Genomic DNA, 27,076 nt, shown 5'->3' on the forward strand with positions numbered 1-27,076 from the left:
GAAATAAGGAAACAGAGATCCCCTTTATTTATGGATTCTCCTGGGAAGTACTTTTAACCACTGAGGCTTATCAAGAGCAAGAACATTTGTATGCTTGGTTGAATAGTGCCATCCTCAAAGAACATGAACTCAAAAAGTATTATTAAATTTTTCTCATAAAAGTAAAACCTGCTGTGTAACCTCAACTAGACTTTCATGAAAACAACACAGTTTTTAAGAGATTTTATTTATAGGGGATATGTGTTTGGATTGCTAAATGTTATAGTAATCATCTCCTCTATTCTATGTTATATGTAATATTAAGTATTCTAATGCCTTGGTATAAAATTTTTGAATGCCTGAATCATAAGATTTTACAGAAAAAGTTTTCATTGAGATCAGTTTTGTTTTGCTGATAAAACAATGAGAACCAGGGAGATTAAATGACTTTATTTCAATTAATATAATATGCAATTATTTAAATAATCAGTAAATTCCGGATTCACTAAAAATGTGAGAAATATTCTATATGTCTTTTTTTTTTTTTTGAGATGGAGTCTGGCTCTGTCACCCAGGCTGGAGTGCAGTAGCACCATCTCAGCTCACTGCAACCTCGGCCTTCCAGGTTCAGGTGATTCTCCTGCCTCAGTCTCCTGAGTAGCTGGGATTACAGGTGCCTGCCACCATGCCTGACTAATTTTTGTATTTTTAATAGAGATAGAGTTTCACCATATTGGTCAGGCTGGTCTCAAACTCCTGACCTCATGATCCACCCGCCTCGGCTTCCCAAAGTGCTGGGATTACAGTCATGAGCCACCATGCCCGGCTAAGTCTTTGTATGATTTATAAATTTTCTATAGTCATCTGATTTCAAAATTTCAGGTTCAATGTTTTAATTCTGTTTATGGAACTGAAAATTTCATATCTGATCTAAATTGCATGCTTGCAAAAACTTTTATTTTGGTATGTGAGAAAGAGCTGGAAGTTTTGCCCAGTACTCAGAAGCTGATGCTATAAAGAAAAACAATTGGCCAGATGTGGTGGCTCACACCTGTAATTCCAGCACTTTGGGAGGCTGAGGCGGGTGGATCACCTGAGGTCAGGAGTTCTAGATCAGACTGGCTAACATGGTGAAACAACCCCGTCTCTACTAAAAATACAAAAATTAGCCGGCCATGGTGGCAGGCACCTGTAATCCCAGCTACTCGGGGGTCCAAGGCAGGAGAATCGCTTGAACTTGGGAGGCAGAGGTTGCAATGAGCCAAGATTGTACCATTGCACTCCAGCCTGGGGTAAAAGAGCGAGACTTCCTCTCAAAAAAAAAAAAAAAAAAGAAAAAGAAATCAATTAATCAATTATTTCCTACCACATAGTTAAGATAATTTTTAAGACAGTGGTTCCTAAACTTTAGCTGCATCAGACTCCCTGATGCTGGCATCACCTCTCCCCTAACCCCAGGCTACATAGCACACAGATCCAATAGATACTTCCTTCCATGTGAGGATAGGAGAGAGATGAATAAGGAGGGCATTGTTTTGCACAGTAGATAGGGAACCAGAGTCACGAGGCCCCCTTTCCAGGCCCTAGCTCCTGAGTGACATTTCTAGACACACCTTGAGCTGGAAGTGAACCCACTGCCTTGAAGGGAAATTACCTGAGGGCCTTGGGAGAGACTCTGAGATATGCTGGCTTCAGGTAAGACTTAGCACATTCCCAGCAGTGATGGCTATGGAGAGAGACTCCTTCTGCTTAAGAAAAGCAGAGAGAAAGGTAAAGTGTGCTTTGTCTTGCACCTTAGGTACCAGCTTAGCTGCAGAGGGGTACAAAACCAAGTAGGCTCTTGGGGTCCCAGATTCTAGGCCTTGGCTCCTGGGTTGCATTTCTGGACAAGCTGTTGGCAAGAGGGAAGAGCACTGTCCTTAAAGGTGAGTCTCAGGCCTGGTGGCATTTACCACAACCTGACTAAAGAGCCCCTGGACTTTAAAGGAACATCCATGGTAGACTGTTAGTACTCCCTGTGGGCCTGTGGTAGTAGTGCCCATGGGATGAGGCTCCTCTGACTGTTGAAAGTGGAGGGAAGAATGAGAAGAGCTGTGTATTGGGGTTTGAGTGTCAGCTAAGCTGCAGTATAATAGAATATCAGGTAGACGTCTAAGGTTTTCGACTCCAGTCCCTGGCACTCAGATGGTACCTCTGGATGCCTCCCCACATCAGGGCTTTAGGGAACTTGCCACCCTGAAGGGAAGGACACAAGCCTAACTGGCTTCACCATCTGCTGATTTTGGAGACCCAGGACCTTGAGTGAACATAAGTGGTAGCCAGCTAGTGGTTACAGAGGGCCTTGGGTAAGACCCAGTGCTATGCTAGCTTCAGGTCTGATCCAGTGAAGTCCCAGTGGTGGTGGCAGCAGGGGTGTTTGTGTCACCTCATCCCCAGCTACAGTTAGCTCAGAAAAGAGAGATACTCCATTTGTTTGGGAGAAGGTAACAGAAGAGAAGAAGAGTCTCTACTAGGTAATCCAGAGTATTATTCCAAATCTTTTCTAAGACCATCAAGACATAGTACAATAAAATATAAATAGAAATAACAAAAATTTAAAAGCAGGAGGATGAAGTTGGGGTGTAGAGTTTTAATTCATTTTATTTTTGCTTGTTTAGTTTTTTTTATGCAAACAGTGTTGTTACCAGCTTAAAATAATGTTATAAGGTTGTATTTGCAATCCTCATGGTAACCTCAAATCAAAAACCATATAACAGATGTACAAAAATAAAAACCAATAAATTAAATCATATCACCAGAAAAAATCACCTCCACTAAAAGGAAGAGAGGAAGAAAGGAAAGACCACAAAACAACCAGAAAACAAGTAGCAAAATAGCTGGAGTAAGTACTTACTTGTCTCCAATCAAAAGACATAGAGTGGCTGAATTGATTAAAAGACAAACAAACAAAAATAAAACAGGCCGAGCGCAGTGGCTTATGGGCTCATGCCTGTAATCCCTGCACTTTGGGGATCGCCTGAGGTCAGGAGTTTGAGACCAGCCTGGCCAACATGATGAAACCCCATCTCTACTAAAAATTCAAAAAAATTAGCCAGGTGTGGTGGCGCGAGCCTGAGATACCAGCTCTTATTCCCAGCTACTCAGGGGGCTAAGGCAGGAGAATCGCTTGAACCCAGGAGGCAGAGGTTGCAGTGAGCTGAGATCACGCCACTGCACTCCAGCCTGGACAACAAGAGTGAAATTCTGTCTCAAAACAAAAACAAAAACAAACAAACAAAAAAACAAGACCCAATAATCTGTTTTCTACAAGAATCACACTTCATCTATAATGACACACATAGACTAAAAATAAATGGATGGGAAAATATATACGATGCCAATGAAAACCAGAAAAGACTGAGAATTGCTATACTTACATGAGAAAAAATACATTTCAAGGCCAAAACTGTATAAAGAGACAAAGAAGGTCATTATAAGGATAAAGGGGTCAATTCAGCAAGAGAACATATTAATTGTAAGTAGGAACCCAAAACTGGGGACCCCACATATGAAAAAAATATTATTAGAGCTAAAGGGAGAGATAGGCCCCAGTAAAATAATAGTTGGGTACTTTAACACCACACATTCAGCATTGGACAGATCTCTTGGACAGAAAATCAACAAATAAACATCAGATATAATCTGCACTATAGACAAAATGTATCTAATAGACATTTACAGAATATTTCCTCCAATGGAGGCAGAATACACATTCTTTTTGTAAGCACATGGATCATTCTCAAGGATAGACCATATGTTAGGTCACAAAAGAAGTCTTAAAACATTCAAAAAATTAAAATTATATCAAGCATCTTCTCTGACCACCATGGAATAAAACTAGAAATCAACAGCAGGGGGAATTTTGGAAACTATACAAACACATGGAAATGAAACAATATGCTCCTGAATGACCAGTGGGTCAATGAAGAAATTAAGAAGAAAATTGAAATTTTTCTTGAAACAAATGATAATGAAAACACAACATATCAAAACCTATGAGATACAGCAAAAGCAATACTAAGAGAGAAGTTTATCGCTATAAGTGCCTACATCAAAAAGGTGGAGAAACTTCAAATAAACAACCTAACAATGCATCTTAAAGAACTAGAAAAGCAAGAGGAAACCAAACCCAAAATTAGTAGAAGATACAATAAAGATCAGATGAAAAATAAATGAAATAAAATACAAAAGATCAATGAAACAAAGAGTTGGTTTCTTCAAGGTTTACAAAAATTTGACAACTCTTTAGCCAAACTAAGAAAGAAAGAGAGAACACCCAAACACATAAAATCAAAGATGAAAATGGAGACATTGCAATTGGTAGTGTAGAAATTCAAAGGATCATTAGTGGTTACTATAAGCAGCTATATGCCATTATATTGGGAAATCTAGAAAAATGAATAAATTTCTAGACACATATAACCTATCAAGATTGATCCAGGAAGAAATTCAAAACCTGAACAGACCACAGACAAGTAATGAGATTGAAGCCGTAATAAAAAGTCTCACAGCAAAGAAAAGGCCAGGACTCAATGGCTTCATTGCTGAATATTACAAAACATTTAAAGAAGAATTAATACCAATCCTACTCAAACTATTACAAAAAATAGAGGAGGAGGGAATACTTCCTAATCATTTTGTGAGGCATGACACCAAAATCAAACAAAGACACAACAAATAAAGAAAACTATAGGCCAATATCATTGATGAATATTGATGCAAAAATCCTCAACAAAATGCCACCAAACTGAATTCAACAATGCGTTAAAAAGATCTTTCATCATGACCAAGTGGGATTTATCCCTGGGATGCAAGTGTGGTTTAACATACTTGAATCAATGAGTGTGATACATCATGGTAACAGAATAAAGGACAAAAATCATATGATAATTTCAATTGATGCTGAAAAAGCATTTGATAAAATTCAACATCTTTTCATGATAACAACCTTCAAAAAACTGGGTATACAAGGAACATACCTCAACATAATAAAAGCTATATTCAGCAGACCTACAGCTCTCATACTGAATCTTCCTCTAAGATAGGGAACACAACCAGGAGACTCATTTTCCCCACTGTTGTTCAACATAGTACCGAAGTCATACAAATAGTAATGAGACAAGAAAAAGAAATAAAGACCATCCAAATTGGAAAGGAAGAAGTCAAATTATCCTCTCCTTGTTTGCAGATGATATGATCTCATATTTGGAAAGTCCTGAAGACTCCACCAAAAAAACTTAGAACTGATATACAAATGTAGTAAAATTGCAAGATACAAAATCAGCATACGAAAATCAGTAGCATTTCTATATGCCAACCATGAACAATCTGAGAAAGAAATCAAGAAACTAATTCAATTTACACAAACTACAGGTAAAATAAAATACCTAAGAATTAATGTGACCAAAACAGTAAAAGATCTCTACAATGAAAACCATAAAGCATTGAGGGAAGCAATTGAAAAAGACATAAAAACATGGAAAAATATTCCATGTTCATTGTTTGGAAGAATCAATATTTTTAACATGACCATGTTACCCAAAGAAATCTACAGATTCAATAGAATCCCTACCAAAATATCAATGACATTCTTCACAGAAATAGAAAAAAAAATCCTAAAATTCATATAGAACCACAACAGACCCAGAATAGCCAAAGCCATCCTAAGCAAAAGGAACAAAACTGGAGGAATCATATTACCTGACTTCATATTATACTACAGAGTGATGGTAACCAAAACAGCATTGTAATGGCATAACTGCATGTAGATCACTGGTACAGAATAGAAAACCCAAAGATGTATCCATACATCTAGGGTGAACTCATTTTTGAAAAAGGTTCCAAGAACATAATTGAGGAGAGGACAATCCCTTTAATAAAACATGATGGGGCCAGGCACTGTGGCTTGCGCCTGTAATCCTAGCACTTTGGGAGGCTGAAGTGGGTGAATCACTTGAGTTCAGGAGTTCAAGACCAGCTTGGCCAACATGGTCAAACCCCATCTCTACTAAAAATACAAAAAATTAGCCGGGTGTGGTGGTGCATGCCTGTAATTCCAGTTACTCAGGAGGCTGAGGCAGGAGAATAGCTTGAACCCAGGAGGCAGAGGTTGAAGTGAGCCGAGATTGTGCCACTGCACTGCAGGCTGAACCACAGAGCTAGACACCCCGCATGGACGTTTGAACTGGCAGGGGCATCTTCCCAGAGATTAGACAGAGATGGGGCTTCAGCAGGCACCAAGCCAGGGACCTTTGTGTGCGGGAGAGCTCCGGTTGAGCTCCGCTATGGATGCCCATCCCAGGGCTCTCTGTCACTCTGAGAGGCTCTGTCCTCAGCTAACCACAAGAACGGGAGATAGCAGAGCCAGTTTCCCCGCGGGAATGGGGCACGAAGGTCCTGCAAGGCCCTCCTGCCTGCCAGTCCCTCCCAGGGCTCCCGCCTGGCCACCCCACAGAAATATAGACACGGCGCATGCTCTACTGCCCGGCCTGGGTGCTTTGTTCCGACTGAAGGCATTTTGGCAGCCTGGAATCCTTCTGGATCCCCCAAAACACCCAGAACCCAACCCTGAGGGTCCAGAGAAGGGAGGAGCCCCAAGCAAGTCCTGGTGTTTCAGGGCTGCAGCCTGCAGCTAAGGAGTGCTGGGGATGTCTGCAAGCACTGGAGCCAGGGAGAAGCTCACATACACAGAAAACTAAGAGGGATGAGTTATGCAAGTTCGCGGGCTGATGTGAGGCTTGGGCATGGCTCCCTCCACTGTTCTGGTCTGGTAAGCGAGCGGCCTATTTCCCTGCTGGACCTCTTATAGGGGCATCCCCTCAGCCTGAAACCCTAACAACAACATCAAGGACAACAAAAACGCAGGCATAGTGCCAGTGATCAGAGGTGGCTTCCTCAAGGCTGAGGAGTGGATCTGGTGAGCGCGTCATCTCTCTCCACCTGGCACCGCAAAGTGCAGCTGCAAATGCAAGGATACACAAAGGAGCCATGCAGCTGAGTGACAGTCGGTCTACCGCCCATTGTTGTCAAGCACCATCTACAGGACGCAGCGCAAACTACAATAACAAAAAAACGAATTATTCCTTAGCAAAACCAAGGGCGAGAAATCAACAACAGAGACCCTAGACAAAGCCTTAATCCTGTGAAAACTTACAGAAATAAAGCCAACTCAATATATATTCAATTTACACAACAGTTGAATGAAGACCAACCTTCCCAGATAAGAAAGAATCAGCACAAGAACTGCGGCAATTCAAATAGCCAGTGTCCCCTTAACTCCAAAAGAACCCATTAGCTCCTCAGCGATGGTTCTTAACTAGGCTGAAACGAATGAAATAACAGACATAGAATTAAGAATATAGATGGAAAGGAAGCTCATGGAGATGCAGAAGAAAAGTTGAAGCCCAATCCAAGTAAGCCAAGCAATTCAGTAAAATGATTCAAGAGCTGAAAGATGAAGTAGCCATTTTAAGAAAGACCCAAACTGAACTTCTTCAGCTGAAAAATTTACAAGAATTTCATAACACAATTGGCAATAATTAACAGCAAAACAGACCACGCTGAGGAAAGAATCTCAAGCTCAAAAGCCAGTTCTTCAAATCAGTTGTCAGACAAAAATAAAGAAAAAAAGAATTTTTTAAAATGAACAAAACCTTCAAGAAATACAGGATTATGTAGAGACCAAATCTATGACTTATTGGCGTCCCTGAGAGACAACGAGAGAAAATAAGCAACTTGGAAAGTATATTTGACGATATAATCCATGAAAATTTCCCTAATCTTGCTAGGGAGGTTGACATGCAAGTTCAAGGAATACAAGAATCTCATCTGGATAGCATACAAGATGACCATCCCCAACGCATATATGCATCAGACTCACCAAGGTCAACACAAAAGAAAAAATCTTAAAGGCAGCTACAGAGAGAGGTGAAGTCGCATACAGAGGGGACACCATCAGACTGGCAGCAGACCTCCCAGCAAAAACCTTACAAGCCAGAAGAGATGTGGGCCATTTTCAGAAACTTTAAAGAAAAGAAATTTCGACTAAAAATTTCATACCCCACCAAACTAAGCTTCATAAGTAATGGAAAAATAAAACTCTTCTCAGATAAGCAAATGCTGAGATAATTCATATTAACTAGAACAGCTTTCCAAGATGTCCTTAAGGGAATGCTAAACATGAAATCGAAAGAATGATACCTGCTGACACAAATACTCACTTAAACACATAGTTTACAGACATTATAAAGCAGCTACACAACCAAGTCTACATAAAAATTAACTAACAACAAGATGACAGGTTCAAAATCTCACATATCAATACTAACCCTGAATGTAAATTGGCTAAACACCCCTCTTAAAAGAAACAGAGTGGTAAGCAGGATAAAAAAACAAGCCCCAACCATCTACCATCTTCAAGAGAGTAATGTCACAGGTAATGATACTCAGAGGTTCAACGTGAAGGATTGAAGAAAGATTTATCATGCAAATGGGAAAAAAAAAGCAGGAGTCACTATTCTTATATCAGATCAAATGGACTTTAAATGTTTTACAATTAAGAAAAACGAAGAAGAGGATTAGATAATAATAAGTGGTACAATTCAAAAAGAAGACTGAATTATCCTGAATACGTATGCACGCAACATTGAAGCACCCACATTCATAAAACAAGTTATTGTTGACCTATGAAAAGATTTAGACAGCCACACAATAATAGTGGGAGGTGTCAACACCCCGCTGGCCGCATTAGATAGATCATGGAGGCAGAAAACTAACAAAGACACTCTGAATTCTAATGCAACACTTGCCCAATTGGACCTACAGACACCTACAGAACACCCTACTTAGCAACCACACAATATGCATTTTTCTCATCTGCACACAGAACATATTCTGAGATTGACTACATGCTAAGTCATAAAGCAATTCTCAATAAATTTAAAAAAATCAAATCATAACAAACACAGTCTTGGATCACAGTGCAATTAAGACAGAAACCAATTTCAAGAAGATCTCCCAAAACTACACAAATACTTAAAAATTAAAAGTCTTCCTCCTGAGTAACTCTTGGGTGAACATCAAAATAAGGACACTAAGAGGAAAGTTTGTAGCACTAAGTGCCTTTATCAGGAAATTAGAAATATCTGAAATCAACAATCTAATTTGCACCTAAAGGAACTAGAAAAAAAAGAAAGCAATTTATAAGCTAGCAGAATAAAAGAAACAACTAAAATTAGAGAAAAACTGAATGAAATTGAGACAGAAATCCATGCAAAAGAACGAGTTGGCTTTTCAAAAGAATAAACAAAATTGATAGAACCCCTAGCTAGATTAACAAAGAAAAATGAAGAGATGATCCAAATAACACAATCAGAAATGACAAAGGCAATATTATGACTTACCCCACTGACAAACAAAAGATCCTGAGAGACTACTATGAACTCAATGCACACAAATTAGAAAATCTAGAGGAAGTGAATAAAATCCTGGATGCACACTATCTCCCAAGATTGAATCAGTAAGAGGTTGAAACCATGAATGTACCAATATCAACTTCTGAAACTGAATAGGTAACAAAGAAACTACCAAACGATAAAGCCTTGGGTCAGATGGATTCACAGCTGAATTCTACCAGACATACAAAAAGAATGGGTACCAATCATATTGAAACTATTTCCAAAAATCGAGGAGTAGGAGATCCTCCCTACCTCATTCTGTGAAGCCAGCATCAACCTGATACCAAAATCTGGCAGAGATAGAGTTAAAAAAGAAAACTTCAGGCCAATATCCCTGATGAACATAGACACAAAACTCCTCAACAAAATATTAATAAACCACGTCCAGCAGCACATCAAAAAGTTAATATACCACAATCAAGTAGTCATTATTCCTGGGATGCAAGGCTGGTTCAACCTACATAAATTAATAAATGTGATTCACCATATATACAGAGTTAAAAGCAAAAGCCATATGATCATCTCAATAGTCATGAAAAAAGCTTTCAGTAAAATCCAACACACCTTCATGATAAAAACCCTAAAGAGATTAGACATTGGAGGAACGTATCTGAAAATAGTAAGAGCCATATATGACAAACACAACCAACATCATACTGAACGGGAAAAGCTCAGATCATTCCTCTGGAGAATAGGAAAAAGACAAGGATGTCTACTTTCACCACTCCTATTCAGCATAGTACTGGAAGTCCTAGCAAGAACAATCAGGCAAGGAAAAGAAATAAAAGGCACCCAATTAGGAAAAGAAGAACTGAAACTATTTCTCTTCGCTGACAATATGATCCTATTCCTTGATAATCCTAAAGGCTCTGCCAAAAGGCTTCTAGAAGGTAGAATTAATAAATGACTTTAGAAAAGTTTCAGCATTAAAAAAATCAAAGAAATCAGTAGCATTTCTACACATGAACAACACACATGCTGAGAGTGAAATCAAGAACACAATCCCACTTATAATAGCATAATAGCCACATAGCAAATGAAATACCTAAGAATATGTCTAATCAAGGAGGTGAAAGATCCCTACAAAAAGAACTACAAAAAAAAAAAACTGCTGAAAGAAATCAGTGATAACACAAATAAATACAAAAGCATTCCATGCTCATGGATTGGAAGAATAGATATCATAAAAATGGCCACACTATAGATATATAGATTCAGTGCAATTCTTATAAAACTAACATCAGTTATTCACAGAATTAGGAAAAACTGTTTTAAAATTCTTAAGGAATCAAAAAAGAGCCTTAATAGCCAAAGGAATTTTTCAGCAAAAGAAACAAAGCAGGAAGTATCATACTATCCAATTTCAAACTATACTATAAGGCTACAGTAGCAAAATTAATGTGGTACAGATACAAAAACAGACACATAGAACAATGGAACAGTAAAAAAGTCAGAAATAAAGCTGCACACATATAAACATCTGATCTTTGACAAGGCCAACACAAATAAGCAATGGGGAAAGTACTCCCTTATTCAATAAATGGTGCCAGGATAACTGACTAGCCGTGCCAGATCAAAGCTGGACCCTTACCGTTCACCATATAAAAAAATTAACTCAACGTGGATTAAATATTTAAATGTAAGACCTCAAATTATAAAAAATCCTAGAAGATAATCTAGGAAATACTCTTATAAACATTGGCCCTGGCAAATAATTTTTGGCTAAGGCTTCAAAAGCAATTGCAACAAAACCAAAAATTGACAAGTGGAATCTAATTAAACTAAAGAGCTTCTGCACAGCAAAGGAAACCATCAACAGAGACAATGTACAAAAAGGGAAAAGATATTTGCGAACTATTCATCTGTCAAAGGCCTAATATCCAGACTCTATAAGGAACTTAAAGAATTCAACAAGCAGAAAACGACCCCATTAAATATCAGGCAAAGGACATGAACAGACATTTCTCAAAAGAAGACATACAAGTGGCCCACAAACATATAAAAAAAATGCTGAGCATCACTAATCATGAGCAAAATGCAAATGAAAACCACAATGAGATACCATCCCACCCACTCAGATTGATTATTATTAAAATGTCAAAAAATGAAAAACACTGGCAAGGCTTCAGAGAAAAGGGAATGCTTATACAGTGTTGGTGGAAATAAAATTAGTTCAGTCACTGTGGAAAGTGGTCTGGAGATTTCTAAAAGAACTTAACACAGAGCTACCATTTGACCCAGCAATCCCAATACTGGGCATATAACTTAATGAAAATAAGTAAGTAAACCAAAAGACACATGCACGTGTATGTTCACCACAGCACTATTCACAGTAGTAAAAACTTAGAATAAATCAAGGTGCCAATCAAAAGATTGGATAAAAAAATATGGTACATATGCACCATGAATATTATGCAGCCATAAGAAAGAATGACATCATGTCCTTTGCATCAACATGGATGCAATTGGAGGCTATAATCTTAAGCAAAATAAGGCAGAAACACAAAACCAAATAATGCATGTTATCTCTTATGAGTGGAAGGTAAACACTGAGCACAGATGGATATAAATATGCGAACTAAAGACACTATGGACTACTAGAGTGGAAAGGGAGGGAGGGAGCTGAAAAACTGTCTATTGGGTATTATGCTCACTACTTGGGTGATGGGATCCATTTCTCAAACTTTAGCATCACGCAATATTTTCATATAACAAAACTGCACATATAACCCCTGTATCTAAAATAAAAGTTGAATTTTTTTAAAAGTTAGGCATAAATATATCAAGGCTTTTATAGGAGATACTAAACAGATATATTAACTATTATATTAACTAATAATACTAAACTAATACATATCGAATAAATTAATGTTGGACGCTGTATCAGGAAACACCAAATATAGCCGTTCAAAGAGGCAATTATGTCTTTTGAATCACTCTTTTAAGCTGGGCTTGCAGACATATCTATTTCATTAAAAATTTCTATTTGATTGCCATTGAATTTGAAGCATGCAGAATAATTTCCCTCTTTTCTTCTTTCATATCCACATCCGAATCCTGGAAACAGTGAATGTGTTAATTTACATGGAAAATAATACATTGCTGGTATAAATAAATTAAGGATATTGAGACAGATTATTGTGAATTAACCAGTTAGGCACAAGGTAATCACAAAAGTCTTTATAAAAGGAAGGTAGGAGTGTAAGGCTTTGAAGATGGAAGAAACCATGAGCCAAGAAATTCAGGTGACATCTAGAAACTGGAAAAGTCAAGAAATAGATTCTTCCCTAGAGCCTCCAGAAGGAGCACAGCCCTGCTGACACCTTGATTACAGCCCCTTGAGACATATTTTGGATTTCTGACCTCCAGAACTATAAGATAACATTTCTGGTAATTTGTTAGAACAGCAATAGAAAACCAATGGAGGGTTGCCTCAGCTACATCTATAGTTATTATTATTTTTATTCATAACATTATTCATCTATGTATTCATTTTATTTGATTAGTCTTGAGTCATAAATTTTGTTATTGTCATCAAATAAATATTTAACCTTTTAGTTTTTATTTATTATTATTATTATACTTTAAGTTCTGGGATACATGTGCAGAATGTGCAGGTTTGTTAATAGGTATACATTTGCCATGGTGGGTTGCTGCACTCATCAACCCGTCATCTGCATTAGGTATTTCTCCTAATCCTATCCCTCCCCTATGACCCCACCCACCAACAGGCCCCAATGTGTGATGTTCCCCTCCCTGTGTCCATGTGTTCTCATTGTTCGACTCCCACTTATAAGTGAGAACATGCGGTGTTCAGTTTTCTGTTCCTGTGTTAGTTTGCTGAGAGTGATGGAGTCCCGCTTCATCCAAGTCCCCGCAAAGGACATGAACTCATCCTTTTTTATGGCTGCATGTTATTCCATGGTATATATTTGCCACATTTTCTTTATCCAGTCTATCATTGATGGGCATTTGAGTTGGTTCCAAGTCTTTGCTATTGTTAACAGTACTGCAATAAACATATGTGTTCATGTGTCTTTATAGTAGAATAATTTACAATCCTTTGGATATATACCCAGTAATGGGATTGCTAGGTCGAATGGTATTTCTGGTTCTAGATCCTTGAGGAATCTCCACACTGTCTTCAACAATGGTTGAACTAATTTACACTCCCATCGACAGTGTAAAAGCATTCCTGTTTCTCCACATCCTCTCCAGCATCTGTTGTTTTCTGACTTTTTAATGATCACCATTCTAACTGGTGTAAGATGGTATCTCATTGTGGTTTTGATTTGCATTTCTCTAATGACCAGTGATAATGAGCTTTTTTTCATATGTTTGTTGGTCGCATAAATGTCTTCTTTTGAGAAGTGTCTGTTTATATCCTTCACCCACTTTTTGATGAGGTTGTTAGTTTTTTTCTAGTAATTTGATTAAGTTGCTTGTAGATTCTGAATATTAGCCCTTTGTCAGATGGATAGATTGCAAAAATTTTCTCCCATTCTGTAGTTTACCTGTTCACTCTGATGATAGTTTCTTTTGCTGTGCACAAGCTCTTTAGTTTAATCAGATCCCATTTGTCAATTTTGGCTTCTGTTGTCATTGCTTTTGGTGTTTTAGTCATGAAGTCTTTGCCCATGCCTATGGGCATGGTACTGTCTAGGTTTTCTTCTAGGGTTTTTTATGGTTTTAGGTCTTACATTTAAGTCTTTAATCCATCTTGAGTTAATTTTTGTGTAAGGTGTAAGGAAGGGATCCAGTTTCAGTTTTCTGCATATGGCTAGCCAGTTTTCCCAACACCACTTATTAGGTAGGGAATCCTTTCCCCATTGCTTGTTTTTGTCAGGTTTGTCAAACATCAGATGGTTGCAGATATGTGGTGTTATTTCTGAGGCCTCTGTTCTGTTCCATTGTTCTATGTGTCTGTTTTGGTACCAGTACAATGGTGGTTTGGTTACTGTAGCCTTGTAGTATAGTTTAAAGTCATGTGGCGTGATGTCTCCAGCTTTGTTCTTTTTACTTAGTATTGTCTTTTTTGGTTCTTTTTTTAGTATTTTTTTCCTCTTATTTTTACTATTTCATTCCTCCTCATTCCTTTGACCATGTTCTGGTCCTTTTCCAAGGTCTTAACTAAAACATTTAGCTCATTACTTTTTACCTTTTCTTTCTTCCTTGCATACTCATTTAAAGCCATGCATTTTTCCCTAAACAATTTTTTGCTACAATATTGATATATAGCAAATAAATTTTTAAGAAATTTTAAGTTTTATTATAATTTTTCTTTTTCAAATATATGGAGATTGCTTAATTTATTATTTTCTTACTCAATTTTTAACATTTTATTTTAAAAATTATAACTCACAGAAAAGTCACTAAATGTTATGATTACCTCCTATATTCCCTTCACCTAAACTCACCAATTGCTCACTTTTTGCATATTTTAAATTCACTAACTCCCATCTATATGCATCTCTCTATATATGTATTTGTATATACACACACGTATATGTTTATGCACTTATAAAATATATTTATATTTTTATTTGCTAAATAATTCAAGAGTTAGTGACAGACATCATAACACTTATCACATCTATTGTAAATAATTTAGCATGTATCTCCTAAGAACATAGATACTCACATAACTCCAATAAAATTTTCCCATTCAAGTAATTTAATTTTTATAAGATACATATTTTTAACATGCAGTCTGTGTTCAAATTTTCACAGTGGTCTTTATAATGTTTTAGTTTATTTGAATGAGCACTCAGTAAGGATTATCTGTTATATAGTTGTCATGTCTCCTTATTTTCCATTAATCTAGAATAGTTCCTCTTCCCAGACTTACACTGTCATTCATTGTGTTGACAGTTTTGAAGATTCCAGGCCAGTATTTCAGAACATCTTTCCTTTTGTATTTGTCTGATTTTTTTCCCTAATGGATGAGTTCAGATTGAAAAATGTTTAAGGTATTATTACATAGGTGATAAGTCCTACTGCATGATATGGTTTGGCTGTGTCCCCACCCAAATCTCCCCTTGAATTGTAGCTGCCATAATTCCTACGTGTTGTGAGAGGGACCTGGTGGGAGATAATTGAATCATTTGGGAGGTTTCCCCCATTATGTGATAGTGATCTGGCACTTGTTAATTGGCCAAAATGTGAAGTCCAACAAAGATTACTTACAATTTCAGTGAATGTTAAAAAATTTCCAGGTAGCAATTCCGGTTTTTGTACATTATTTCAATTAGCCTTCAGAGCTCATTAAAAATGTTTTTAATTTATAAAAATAAAAAGAAATGTTTCATAAAAATAAGTAACTTCTGTAAATTTGAAGGAAACGTGACAGTGTTGGAATTTTAATCCCTGTCCATCTAACTCCAAAGCCAGATCGCTTACCTGGAATGTTTTTCATTTATTTTATTGTACTTTAAGTTCTGGGGTACATGTGCAGAACATGCAGATTTGTTACATAGGTATACATGTGCTATGGTGGTTTGCTGCACCCATCAACCCGTCATCTACATTAGGTATTTCTCCTAATGCTATCTTCTTGATCAAGCCGAATGGTTTCTTGGAAAAGCATATTATAAGAAAAAGCAATGCAAAGTAATATCATTCAAATTTAAGCAGAAGATAGTTATTAAATTTAAAACTATTGGAGATTTAGAAATTGTCTTATCATGTCAAATTTCAGGTTGAAAAAGTCTTTTTTCTCTTACTTTTAAACTTCTTATTCTATTTTTTTCATCTCTATGTTTGATACCAAACAAACTGGATTCTCTTCACTAGCTATAGGTTAAAGAAATGATCTAGTCAATTAACAATATGGACTCTAATTATTTTGAACCTATCAAAACCTCATTATCCTGTGTAATAAAAATGGTAAAAATATTGTGTATATTATCTTTGCTGGTCAAGTAGAGAATAAAATTCCCTTTAGACCAATGAAGGAATTCTATTTATTTGTCATACAAATTATTTTTTTACTTTATCCATTAAAAATCTTTATTCTTTATTTCAATAAAAGTGCATGGCAGACTTTTTAGAAAAGAATAGCAAGATAAATCTAGCAATTCCATAACAGAAAGATCACCGGAAAAAAAGTGTAGATAGATATATTTTTATAAAGATGAAGAACTTCTGCAATAACTTTTATTTTTGCTTACAAGACTCAGCTGGCTTGTGAGACGGAAAAAGCTAGCTTGAAGTGGAAAAAGCTAATTTATTATCTGTTACCTTACCTTAAATCAAGCAGAGCCACATGACATCAAATCTCCTATCCGCCCACATGGATCTCAGTTCATGGATAAGATAACAAACTCTCACCAAAGTTCTCTATCACTTCCTTTTCCTTGGAGCCACAAGCTGTGTGCTGTCTGTCTCTAATTACAAAGTTCTAGTACTCACTGCTGATCTTAAATTCACATTTCAGAAGTTCCGGCAACTGATACTCAGAGTTTGGAAAAAATGTTTACAGGAAACAAAGAAAGTGGCCAACAATTATATTTCCCTTTGCTTTTTTCCCCCCCCTCACTTTCTGTAGAGTAAAAGCCTCACAACTATAAAGGACATTAGTGAAAAATTAGAACAATTTGAATATGGGCTGTTTTACATAATATCCCTTTGATTTTTTATGTCTGTAATTTCTATCCACAATATTTTGTAGCTTGAGATGCCATTTTTGTTGGAATTATTTTTAAATATCTAATAATCTAAAATGTGTCATTTTAAAATTTTGTTTTCAATTTGATTCTAGTGCCTAGAAATATAATTTACTTTTTATATTGACTTTATTTAGTGACTTTGCTGAATTGATGTATTAATTCTATTAGTTTCTAGATATTAAAAAAGTAGATATCTAATCATGTTACATGTGAATAATGACAGCTATATTTCCTCCTTTCCACTGCTTATACTATTTGTCCTATTCTTAACTTACAGCACTGGTGCAGTCCTCTAGTATAATGTTGTATGGAAGTATTGATAAATTAACAACATTCTTGGTTTATTTCTGAACTTGGGTGAAAGTGTTCAATAATCCACTGTAAAATATGGCATTTGATGTGGCTTTTGGTATAGGTAAAACATTATCAGTTTAAAGTGATTCCTCTGTCCTCATTTTACTGATATTTTTATCATGAGTTAATGTTTTATAACTCCTACAAATCAACAGGAAAAAGAGGTACAACCACTAAAAAAAAAAATGTCGCCAAGACTCAAATACAAATTCACAAAAGAGCATTTCTAATGGCCAGGATCAACATCAATTATGGAAAAGTTATCAACATCATTAATGGAGAGGAAAAAGGAAATAAGCCAAAAGACCAAGATGATATGAATTTACACACACAACAGAAGGGCTAAAATTGGAAAAAATGTGGACCAGCTGGAACTGTGGTACACTGCTTATGGGAACTTAAATTGCCATAATCATTTTTGCTGCCAATATCTCTAAAAGATAATAATATAAACAGTTTATGTTGAAACTTCTCTACTCCTAGGTATATAACCATTAATAATGAATGCACACATTAATACAATTATAGCAGCTTTATTCATAATTTTCATCTATCCTACCACAGATACATTAAATTATAGTATAGGTATACTGTGAGACCCCTGAAGTGGGGTTCAGAGTTTGGATCATAAACCAAAATCACAAGATGCAAATAGGGTTATTTAGCTCCAAATTGACACTGGTCAGAGAGCATAGTATTATACATATCAGGAATATCATATATAATTTGGACACCCAGATGCATTTCCCTATGTGCCCAGGTACTGTGTACAGGATATGTTTTGGTTATAAGATTAACCCAAAGGTGAAATGTGTATATGTCACAGCAGCATAAGAAACCTACCAGGTACAAGTAGCCTCAACTTAAATACCTTGTTACCACATAATTTTAAGTGACTAGCTCCCTTTTCTTCATGTGGCCTTAGTCCACAGGTTGTAAGTCACATAATAACCAAGGTTGCCAGCCAAGGACAAAGCCTAGAGGACATTCTTTAAGTAATACTTAGCACATACCAAGCCCTGCAAAACCATCACCTATTTTTAGAGTTGATATTTCAAAATGTTTGAATAAGGGGAAAATCTTTAATCTAGGTGAGGTATTAAGACCAACTGCTGACCCTTTCCCTCAAGGCCACAATTTAGCCTTTGTTAACACATCCTTGCCACATAAATCCTGGGTATGACAAAAATTTCTATAATAGAAATTATATGTGTGTGCATGCATACGCACATATATAATTTTGTTACATTATTTTTTAAAAACTTAAAATTTACTAAGACACCAATAAGTAGCATGATAAGAATCATCTGATGACATGTGGAAACATTAAAAGCATGAAACAAAGCAAAACAAAGCAAAAAAGTTAATCATAATTTCACATTATTATTATTGCCACAAGCTACAGGGATTTACCATTCTTCTTTTCCTTCCTCAACCTAGTCTCCCTCTATTCTACCTTTTGAGATTATTCTTGGAAAAAAATCAGTTATTTTTATTTTCATAATTCTTTCAAAAAAGAGAGAAAAAGTATAACCAGGAAGTATAAGCAATATGAGAAAGTTATGAGGATTTCATAATCCTTCAAATTTCTTGCAACAATTTTTACTAGTTCAGGGATCACATCTCTTATCAACTCTGTCCCCACTCCTGAGTCTCCTCAAAGAATTCTTGATAATACCTCACTAATGACTCATAATATGCTTTTCACACTAAATAAGGAATTGGCCCCAGAATCTCACTAAACTTAGTGGTCCCATCATGGATTTTCTTCTCCACGCTGCTTCTATTCCAGAGTTCAAGTCCCTGCTTTGTATTCTGATTCTTTCTTCCAAGCAAGCACGTTTATAAATATTACCAGCTGAAATACATTTTATTTAATTATTTATTCATTATAGGTATGCATGCATGGAAATTATAGGTCATTAATGAAGTGATGAAATAATGAGAAGACTTCGTTCAGATGTATCATCTTCTTGTGGATGGATTTCTTCAATGACGTGAGTCTTTAGGGTACCATTCTTGAGTCCCTACTGAGTCCTTTGGGATCCAATTATTTGGGTCCGTAGGGTCACATTCTGTCACGCAGCAACGAGTTGTAGGTCTTGAACAGTATGAAATCCTAAATTCACTATCATCACATAGATTTTTACAGCGACCTCCAATCGCTGTACATGCCTTCCACCTACTAAAGGTGATATGGTGCCCTTCACTTCTGGCTGAAAGAAGGCAAGAATAGCTGGAATTAGTAATCTAGGTGGGAACTCCCAAGATTTAAAAGAAGACACGGAAGTAATCACAGACAACAGAGGAGAAATAAAGGAAATGGATATTTGCTTTAATTTTTTTGTCCATATCAGAGAAAATCAAGGAAACCAACAAGTATACAGTTCCTAAACTGTAGAGGTTTAGGACCTGTACCTAAACCTCTATACCTGTTTAGGTATAGAGGTTTAGGAACCTCTATACCTGTTTAGGTATAGAGGTTTAGGAACCTCTATACCTGTAGAGGTTCCATTCCTATGCATTTTAAATAATTTTGTAGTGACTCAATAAGGGATTTCTGAAGGGCTTGCAATGTATTAATCTTCCTCTGTCTGTCTTGCACATTGACTAGAACCATTGGATATGAGTGGGACGATCTCCATCCTCTCATTTATTATTCATTCTTAGTACTGTTCTGTGGTAAATGTTCTCTTCCTTTTTAAGATTCCATTGTTCTTTTTAACCTGACTTGAGCAGTTCTAAAATATTGAAAGATACAATTTTATTTTCCTTAAATATCTCATCTCCTCTTGGATTTGCACCCTAGAGCCGAGCACAAGAGAAGTTTTGCTTAAAAAGTAGACACTTTGGGGTGATTAGAATAAGGAAATAGTAAATAACCACAAGCTGTGGACATAGTGAACATTTCAGCAAGGCTCATAATTTTCTAGTTCTACTTCACCATTTTTCTCTTTCATCCTGAAGTTTCCAATGCTATAGAAAATTTTTTAAAATGTCTCTAATCTCACTTTACACCACAATTTCTTCGACTTTATAACTTCCACAAGTATAAGGAATGATGTATGTATCTAGATAGAAGGTCTCTCTGTCACTAACAGAAGTTCTGATCTGTAGTTGCAGATATTCATTTATTCTCTGTATCTCCACAGATACATGGCACATATCACTGGAGAGCCAGGTTTTGAATCTATATAATAATTTTAAATTAATTAAAAAGTTTAATAAAAATTCTGGAGGAGACTGTCTTAGGAAGTACATATCTACCATTACTCGACTAATATAAGCATGCATTGCTGGACATATTTCAGAAGGTGGATAAAAATGAGCAAGTCCTTATCACTGATGTCTGCAAGTATGCTTTCATCTCAAAAACCTTTTTATTCTGTAATTAACCATTTTCGTGTCCATCTTTTTAAATAAAATACATATATATCATTTTATATAAAGTAGTAATATTACCCACAAATTTTGCAGCAAGAATTCAAAATAACTGAGGATTTTGAAACCACACTATCGGAGGACATTCCTTTTAACATACTCTGGATTTGCAGTGATGTGTACTCAGTCATCTAGGAGCCAGCACTTTACGCAGTTATCTTCACTAATAATTGTATTTTATTTGCAAATAGTAATAGTAATATGAATAATGGTAATAATAATATTTCAAGCCCATATTTACCCTGAGATATGAAAGGTACATTTCATAATTGGATTAACCTCAGCATAGTTCTGTTCACAAAGCAACATATCACAAGGGGTATTTCCTTCTGAGAGAAGGAACACAAAATATAAATGCAGAGCCTAATGTAGCACTGTAAATGAAATAGCCATGAGATTACTACCTACATCAAGAAACAAGATATTACTAGAAGCTTCACACCCTCACGCCACATCATAACCCCCTCCCTCTTCCCTAAGAGTAATCATTGTCTTGAATTAAACACTAACTTTCTTACTTTGCTTTATATTAATATTTCTATACCTCAATTATGCATTTTTTATGCCTGCTTTTGAACATGTATACACATAAAAATATGTATAAATCTAGATATACACATACAAATAAATGTGTACATATGTGTATACAATCAGGTGTCACTTAGGGACAGGGATATGTTTTGAGAAATGTGCCATTAGGTGATTCTGTCCTTGTGCAAACACCATAAACTGTACTTACACAAATCTAGATGGTACAGCCTATCACATACCTAGGCTGTAAGGTATAGCCTATTAATCCTGATCTACAAAATGGCACCTGTTACTGGACTGAATACTTTAGGCAACTGTAACATAATGGTAAGTATTTTTGTATCTAAACATAGACTGAAACACTGTTTTGCAGCACATGACTGTTTATACTGATAGTCCCCGAATTACAATAATTTGACTCAATTTTTCATCTTCAGAATGGTGCAAAAAAGACATACGTTCAGTGGATACAATACTATAAGTAGTCATACAACAATTCTGTTTTATGCTTTTAGTACATTATCAAACACATTCCATGATATATTCAATAATTTATTATAAAACACTGTTTATGTTAGATGATTTTGCCCAATTGTAGGCTAATGTAAGTATTCTGAGCATGTTTAAGCTAGGGTAAACTAAGCTCTGATGTTCTGCCTGTTAGGGTGTATTAAATCCACTTTCAACTGATGATATTTTCAACTCAAAATGTCTTTATCAAGACATAATTCCATCATAAATTGAGGAGCACTGTGTGTGTGTGTGTGTGTGTGTGTGTGTGTGTGTATCTTAGAGAGAATCATACAGTTTGTTTCTGGATTTTTAAATTGATATTCATATAATTGAACTTTGTGGTTGGATGTAGTTTGCAGTACTGATTTTCATTAACACATAGCATTCACTTTATTTATGTAATAAACTTTAGATGATCATATAGGTTATTTGCTACAGGGAGAATTTGGCTGCTCTTAACATTCTTGTACTGTTTCTTGAAGCATATTTAATAATCTTCTGTTGGATAGATTTCAAATTTTGAATGTTCTGTTGAATGTATGGTGGTAGTTTATCATGGTTTAAATTAGCATTTTCTTGATTGCAAGTGAGGATGAGCACTTTAAAGAGGTTGTTTATTCACTCTTTCAAGTGGCTTAGGTCTTTTTTTCACATTTCTGCTGAATTACCTAGCATTTTCTTATTTATTTATTAGAATTTTAAAATATATTCTAGATTTAAGCCCTTTGCCAGTTATATATGTAGCAATGTTTGTATTCTACTCTATGACTCTACTAAGCTGATATACAAGAACTGAAGGAAATTTTGCCATTGAAATGATTGGTAAAGTGGTGTAATGGACAAGAGGGAAGAACCTTTAAAGGCTATGGGTCCTAAAACATAGGTTTGGAATAAAGGTGAGCCTAGGGTTACATGAGCTGGCCAGGTACTGAGTGAACCTAGAGCCTGTATCCACCGAGGCTGGCCTCGGGGCTGAGTCCACAGGTCCTTACCTGATGACTATGGCTGTGGAGCTCACCTTGTTCTTGGACAAGCCTGAAACCTGGGGGTCAGCTTGGTGTTGGGGGGATCCAGAGCCCAGGAACACTGGTGCCAGCCTAGCTCTAGAGAAACTCTGGAAACCGAGTGTGATTATTGGGCCTAGCCTGAGTCTGTGGGGCTTGAACTAGCACTAGGGCTGCTGGGCAGGCCTGGAGGGGCAGTGAGCTGAGACTTGATGGGCTGGCTTAGAGCCAGAGGCTGTCAGATCCGGCCTGGTGCCAGAGCAGACTTGGAAGCTCAGTCTTCAGGTACTGGTCTGAAGTCTGAGGCCATGCGGGCCTGCTCGGTGCTGCGTTCTACTTAGAAAGGGCATCCAGTGTTGGGTCCAAGGCTAAGTTCTACGGTCATTTCCCTCTCTTTCCTTCACAGGGAGGGTATCTGTCTCCAAGCTGTGTTATCTAGGCTTGGGAGAGAGGTCCGTGACCAATGTGACACTGTCTTTCCTACCTTCTTTAATGTGTCTTTTCTTATTTCTGTAATCTACCCAAGTGCTGTAATCTGTCACCTGGTTTCCTTAGCTCTTGTGAAGGCATTTTCGTGCATGGATAATTGTTCAAATTAATGATTCTGTGAAGGAAGGAGCACTGAAAAATCCCATTCCAACATCATGCCGACATCCAGTAAAACTTAGTCAAAAATAATTCTTTTAAAACTAAGTTCCCAGTCCCTTATGTAGACTTTTGTTGGTCAATTGCCTTTTTGAGTTATCTTAATTAAACCATGCTTTAAAATAAACAGAACACCTTCATCATTCTTTTCATATAATAATATACTTTTTATATCAAAAAATATCAGTATTTTGAACAGTGGTGATTGATAAAAATAGTTTTGCCTTGGCCGGGTGTGGTGGCTCACACCTGTAATCCCAGCATTTTGGGAGGCCGAGGCGGGTAGATCAGCTGAGGTCAGAAGTTTGTGATCAGCCTAGCCAACATGGTGAAACCCTGTCTCTACTAAAAATACAAAAAATTAGCCGGGCGTGGTGGCAGGAGCCTGTAATCCCAGCTACTCCGGAGGCTGAGGCAGGAGAATTGCTTGAACCCGGGAGACGGAGGTTGCAGTGAGCCAAGATAGCATCATTGCACTCCAGCCTGGGCAACAAGAGTGAAACTCCGTCTCAAAAAAAAAAAAAAAAAAAAAAAAAAAATTGCCAGCTGTTGGGTAGGAGGGAAACTGAGACAACAGTATAACTCCTAAGCACAATTGCATTAAAACATTTTAAAAAGTAATAATGTTGCTGAAAACAATGGTTAGAAAACCTTTCTTCATGGAAATGATAAAAGGGCATTTGTCTAGCCAGCATTTTATCAAAAAAATCAGCCTCTATAACCTTAACATACGATTTCTTTCTTGTTTTAAACATGAAATTCAGTCTTCATAAAGCTATGAGGTGAAAGACAAGAACATATAAGTAAACAGGGACTGAGGTAGAGAATATACTCAGAATGTTTACTTCATTTCAGTCGAAAAGTATTGATTAAAATGTGCAAGACACAATTCTACTTATTTTATTTTACCTGTGCTGATTTTCTCTGTCCCATGTCGGGCCTTTTCAAATATTGTGGAAGACGTATTTGTCTTTGAGTACATTTTTTCAAGCTTCAGTCTACATATTGTTGTCAATAATTTCATAGGTGTGCTAAGAGGTTGGTAAGAGCTCACTGTAAAGTGAAAAAATTACTTTAAATGTAGAAGGAAAAATATTTTCAGAAATAAGGACACAAATGTAGTTGCCTCTATTTAATGGTCCTATATATTATAAAAGGTTTTACAAAATGATAAACATATAGTACACATGTTTAAAAATCCAGTTAAATGAATAAATGACTTGGCTATTAATAAGTTCACCTTGCATGGCTATTGTTAGGAAAAATAAATTAATACAGGCAAAAGGCAGAACAAATGCTAACTATTAAAATCATTATTACGAAGAAAACCTATCAGTGTTTATTGAAATCTGCATAGTTCTTTGTATCTAAGAAAAGTTCTAAATATAGAAGGAATTCTAATGAGCACGCTTTAATTAATTTTTATAAAGAAGAAAAATTATTATCTGATTTAAATTAACTCCCTTGTTGGTTTACATTGTTAATTGAAGTTCACCTCCTTGTCCCCTTTTGGTGAGAAATTATTAGCTAAAAAGGTATTTATGTTTAAATGTTAGGGCAGAATAGCAGTAAAAGAATGAGTTACTACAGATTTATTTTAAGGTTACCTCCTCTGATCTCAATACTGACAGATATCTTGATAATCAGAGAAAGCAGCAAGATAAAGAAAAAGGAGAATTTAACTGGAAGTGAGCAGTAGACAAGTGCAGCTTGTCTCAATTGTTAATAAAATACAATCTGAAACTTTTAGCAAGACATTTTATCTGATTAACCTCTGCTATAAATATCACTGTGGGGATCAATGATTTCCAAGCATAATTCATAACTTTCCCAGTTTTTTCTAATCTATTAATAGATCAAATTCAGTTAAATTTGAGTGTTGAATAAATACATATTTCATGGATCTGTGAAATCAATGTAGCATTATTTTCTTCTAATCATTTACATATATGCATATATATGAATGTATATTTTCATGTAATTAAGGTGAATTACAGCCTTTTCTAGGATGCTGTGCTTGAAAAATTATTCAAATATTTTTACCTGAGAACTGTGAATAAGTGTAATGTAACATGATGATGGTATTAATAAAATGATTTTATAATGTCAATTCTCCTTTAAATATCCCAGCTCCCCGACTTTAATGCTGGCTCCTTGACCCCTCTAGCAATAATATTCATATTACCTGGTGGAATAAGGACTCCAAAGAAAAGCAAAATACAGAAAAAGAGAAGGATCTTCATTGTAAATGATTTCTTGGTATAAAACAGTGTACAGATCATCTGTCTGACTCAGCTGTTGTTGAAACAAGAAAAAAAAAACCCTTACATTTAAAGAATTCTTCTGCATAGTTTTGACTACTGAAGCTTATTAAGAGTGAGAACGTTTCTATGCTTGGTGAATAGTGCCATATTCAAAGAGATAGTGACTAGAAAAAGCTGCATTGTCACACAAAAGTTACATCTGCTGATTTCTCTTGCAGTCAGTTTCTTTAAGAAACTTTAACAGTTACAAGAATATGGGTATAAATTGCTAAGTGGCCAAGATCCGAAATAGTCCTGCAGCAATTCACTTGATACCCCAGAAGTACTAGTTTTATATAATTCCATTCACTATTTTAATGGCCCCAGTATTAACAATGAATCTCAATGTAATAAGAAATCCAAACCATAGAACTTTAGACTGAAATTATCATACAGAATATTTAATTTTACATATAAAAATGTTGAGATCCAGATTTGTCAGGTAATTTTATAATCCATACCTTCTTTACTTAAATTATATATGAACATAAATCATGACAGTATTCTGGTGTTTATGGATATTATCCTATCGAGCTTAGCTGTACCGCAAAGAAAGGTCTGTCCCCTCAAGTAGGATTTGTGAATGTCAATGCAAAAACTTTCAATGTTATAAACCTAGAATGCATTTCTCTGTTTGTTTGTTGTTATTTTCTATGTAGTGAGAAGTTATTTCTGAGTTAATTTGTAAGTTTTCCAAAGTCGACTATAGCAGATATATGATAAAGAGTTGATATTGTTCCCCAGACCCCATAAGGAATAATGATCCATTGAATCTCTCTTACTATACTCATAGAGAGCACTAAGAATCTGGGTGTAAAGAAGCCCCAGTTAATATTAGTCATCCTTATTTTACATTTATGAGAATGTTATTTACAAAGGTGTTGCAACTGAAACATGTACACATAATCAGAATTGTGGCAAGGCTTCCTGGGCAAAGTGATAAAGAGATATGATCAATAATTTTTCCCTTCTACAACCAAATTCTTCACTGATAAAATATGAATTAAAAGTAAAGGACTTGACTAGGTGCAGTGACTCATGCCTGTAGTCTCAGCACTTTTGGGGGCCGAGACAGACAGAGCGCTTGAGCTCCAGAGTTCAAGACCAGTCTGGGCAACACGGTGAAACCCCATCTCTACAAAAAT

At 36.1% G+C, this 27,076-nt stretch overlaps 1 protein-coding gene across 1 annotated transcript; it reads right to left on the reverse strand.

Annotated features, from left to right (window-relative positions):
- Positions 1-18,011: 18,011 nt before the first annotated feature.
- On the reverse strand, positions 18,012-26,090 carry DEFB112 (defensin beta 112). The gene is made up of 2 exons (XM_034963355.3): positions 25,814-26,090; positions 18,012-19,710 (listed from the first exon to the last, which is right to left on the reverse strand). Exons 1-2 carry the CDS (start codon positions 25,908-25,910, stop codon positions 19,484-19,486), a joined length of 324 nt encoding a protein of 107 aa, XP_034819246.3. The 5' UTR covers positions 25,911-26,090; the 3' UTR covers positions 18,012-19,483.
- Positions 26,091-27,076: the final 986 nt, after the last annotated feature.

Source organism: Pan paniscus, chromosome 5, assembly GCF_029289425.2.
Source record: "Pan paniscus chromosome 5, NHGRI_mPanPan1-v2.0_pri, whole genome shotgun sequence".
Classification (NCBI taxonomy): Eukaryota; Metazoa; Chordata; class Mammalia; order Primates; family Hominidae; genus Pan; species Pan paniscus.

Bases quoted from the DNA above. Each gene is read 5' to 3' on its own strand.
- DEFB112 (XM_034963355.3), bottom strand. From the start codon at position 25,910: ATGATCTGTACACTGTTTTATACCAAGAAATCATTTACAATGAAGATC. The intron at 19,711-25,813 runs GTAATATGAATA...GCCTTCTTTCAG, and splicing joins TGGAGTCCTTATTCCACCAG to CCAGAAGTGAAGGGCACCAT.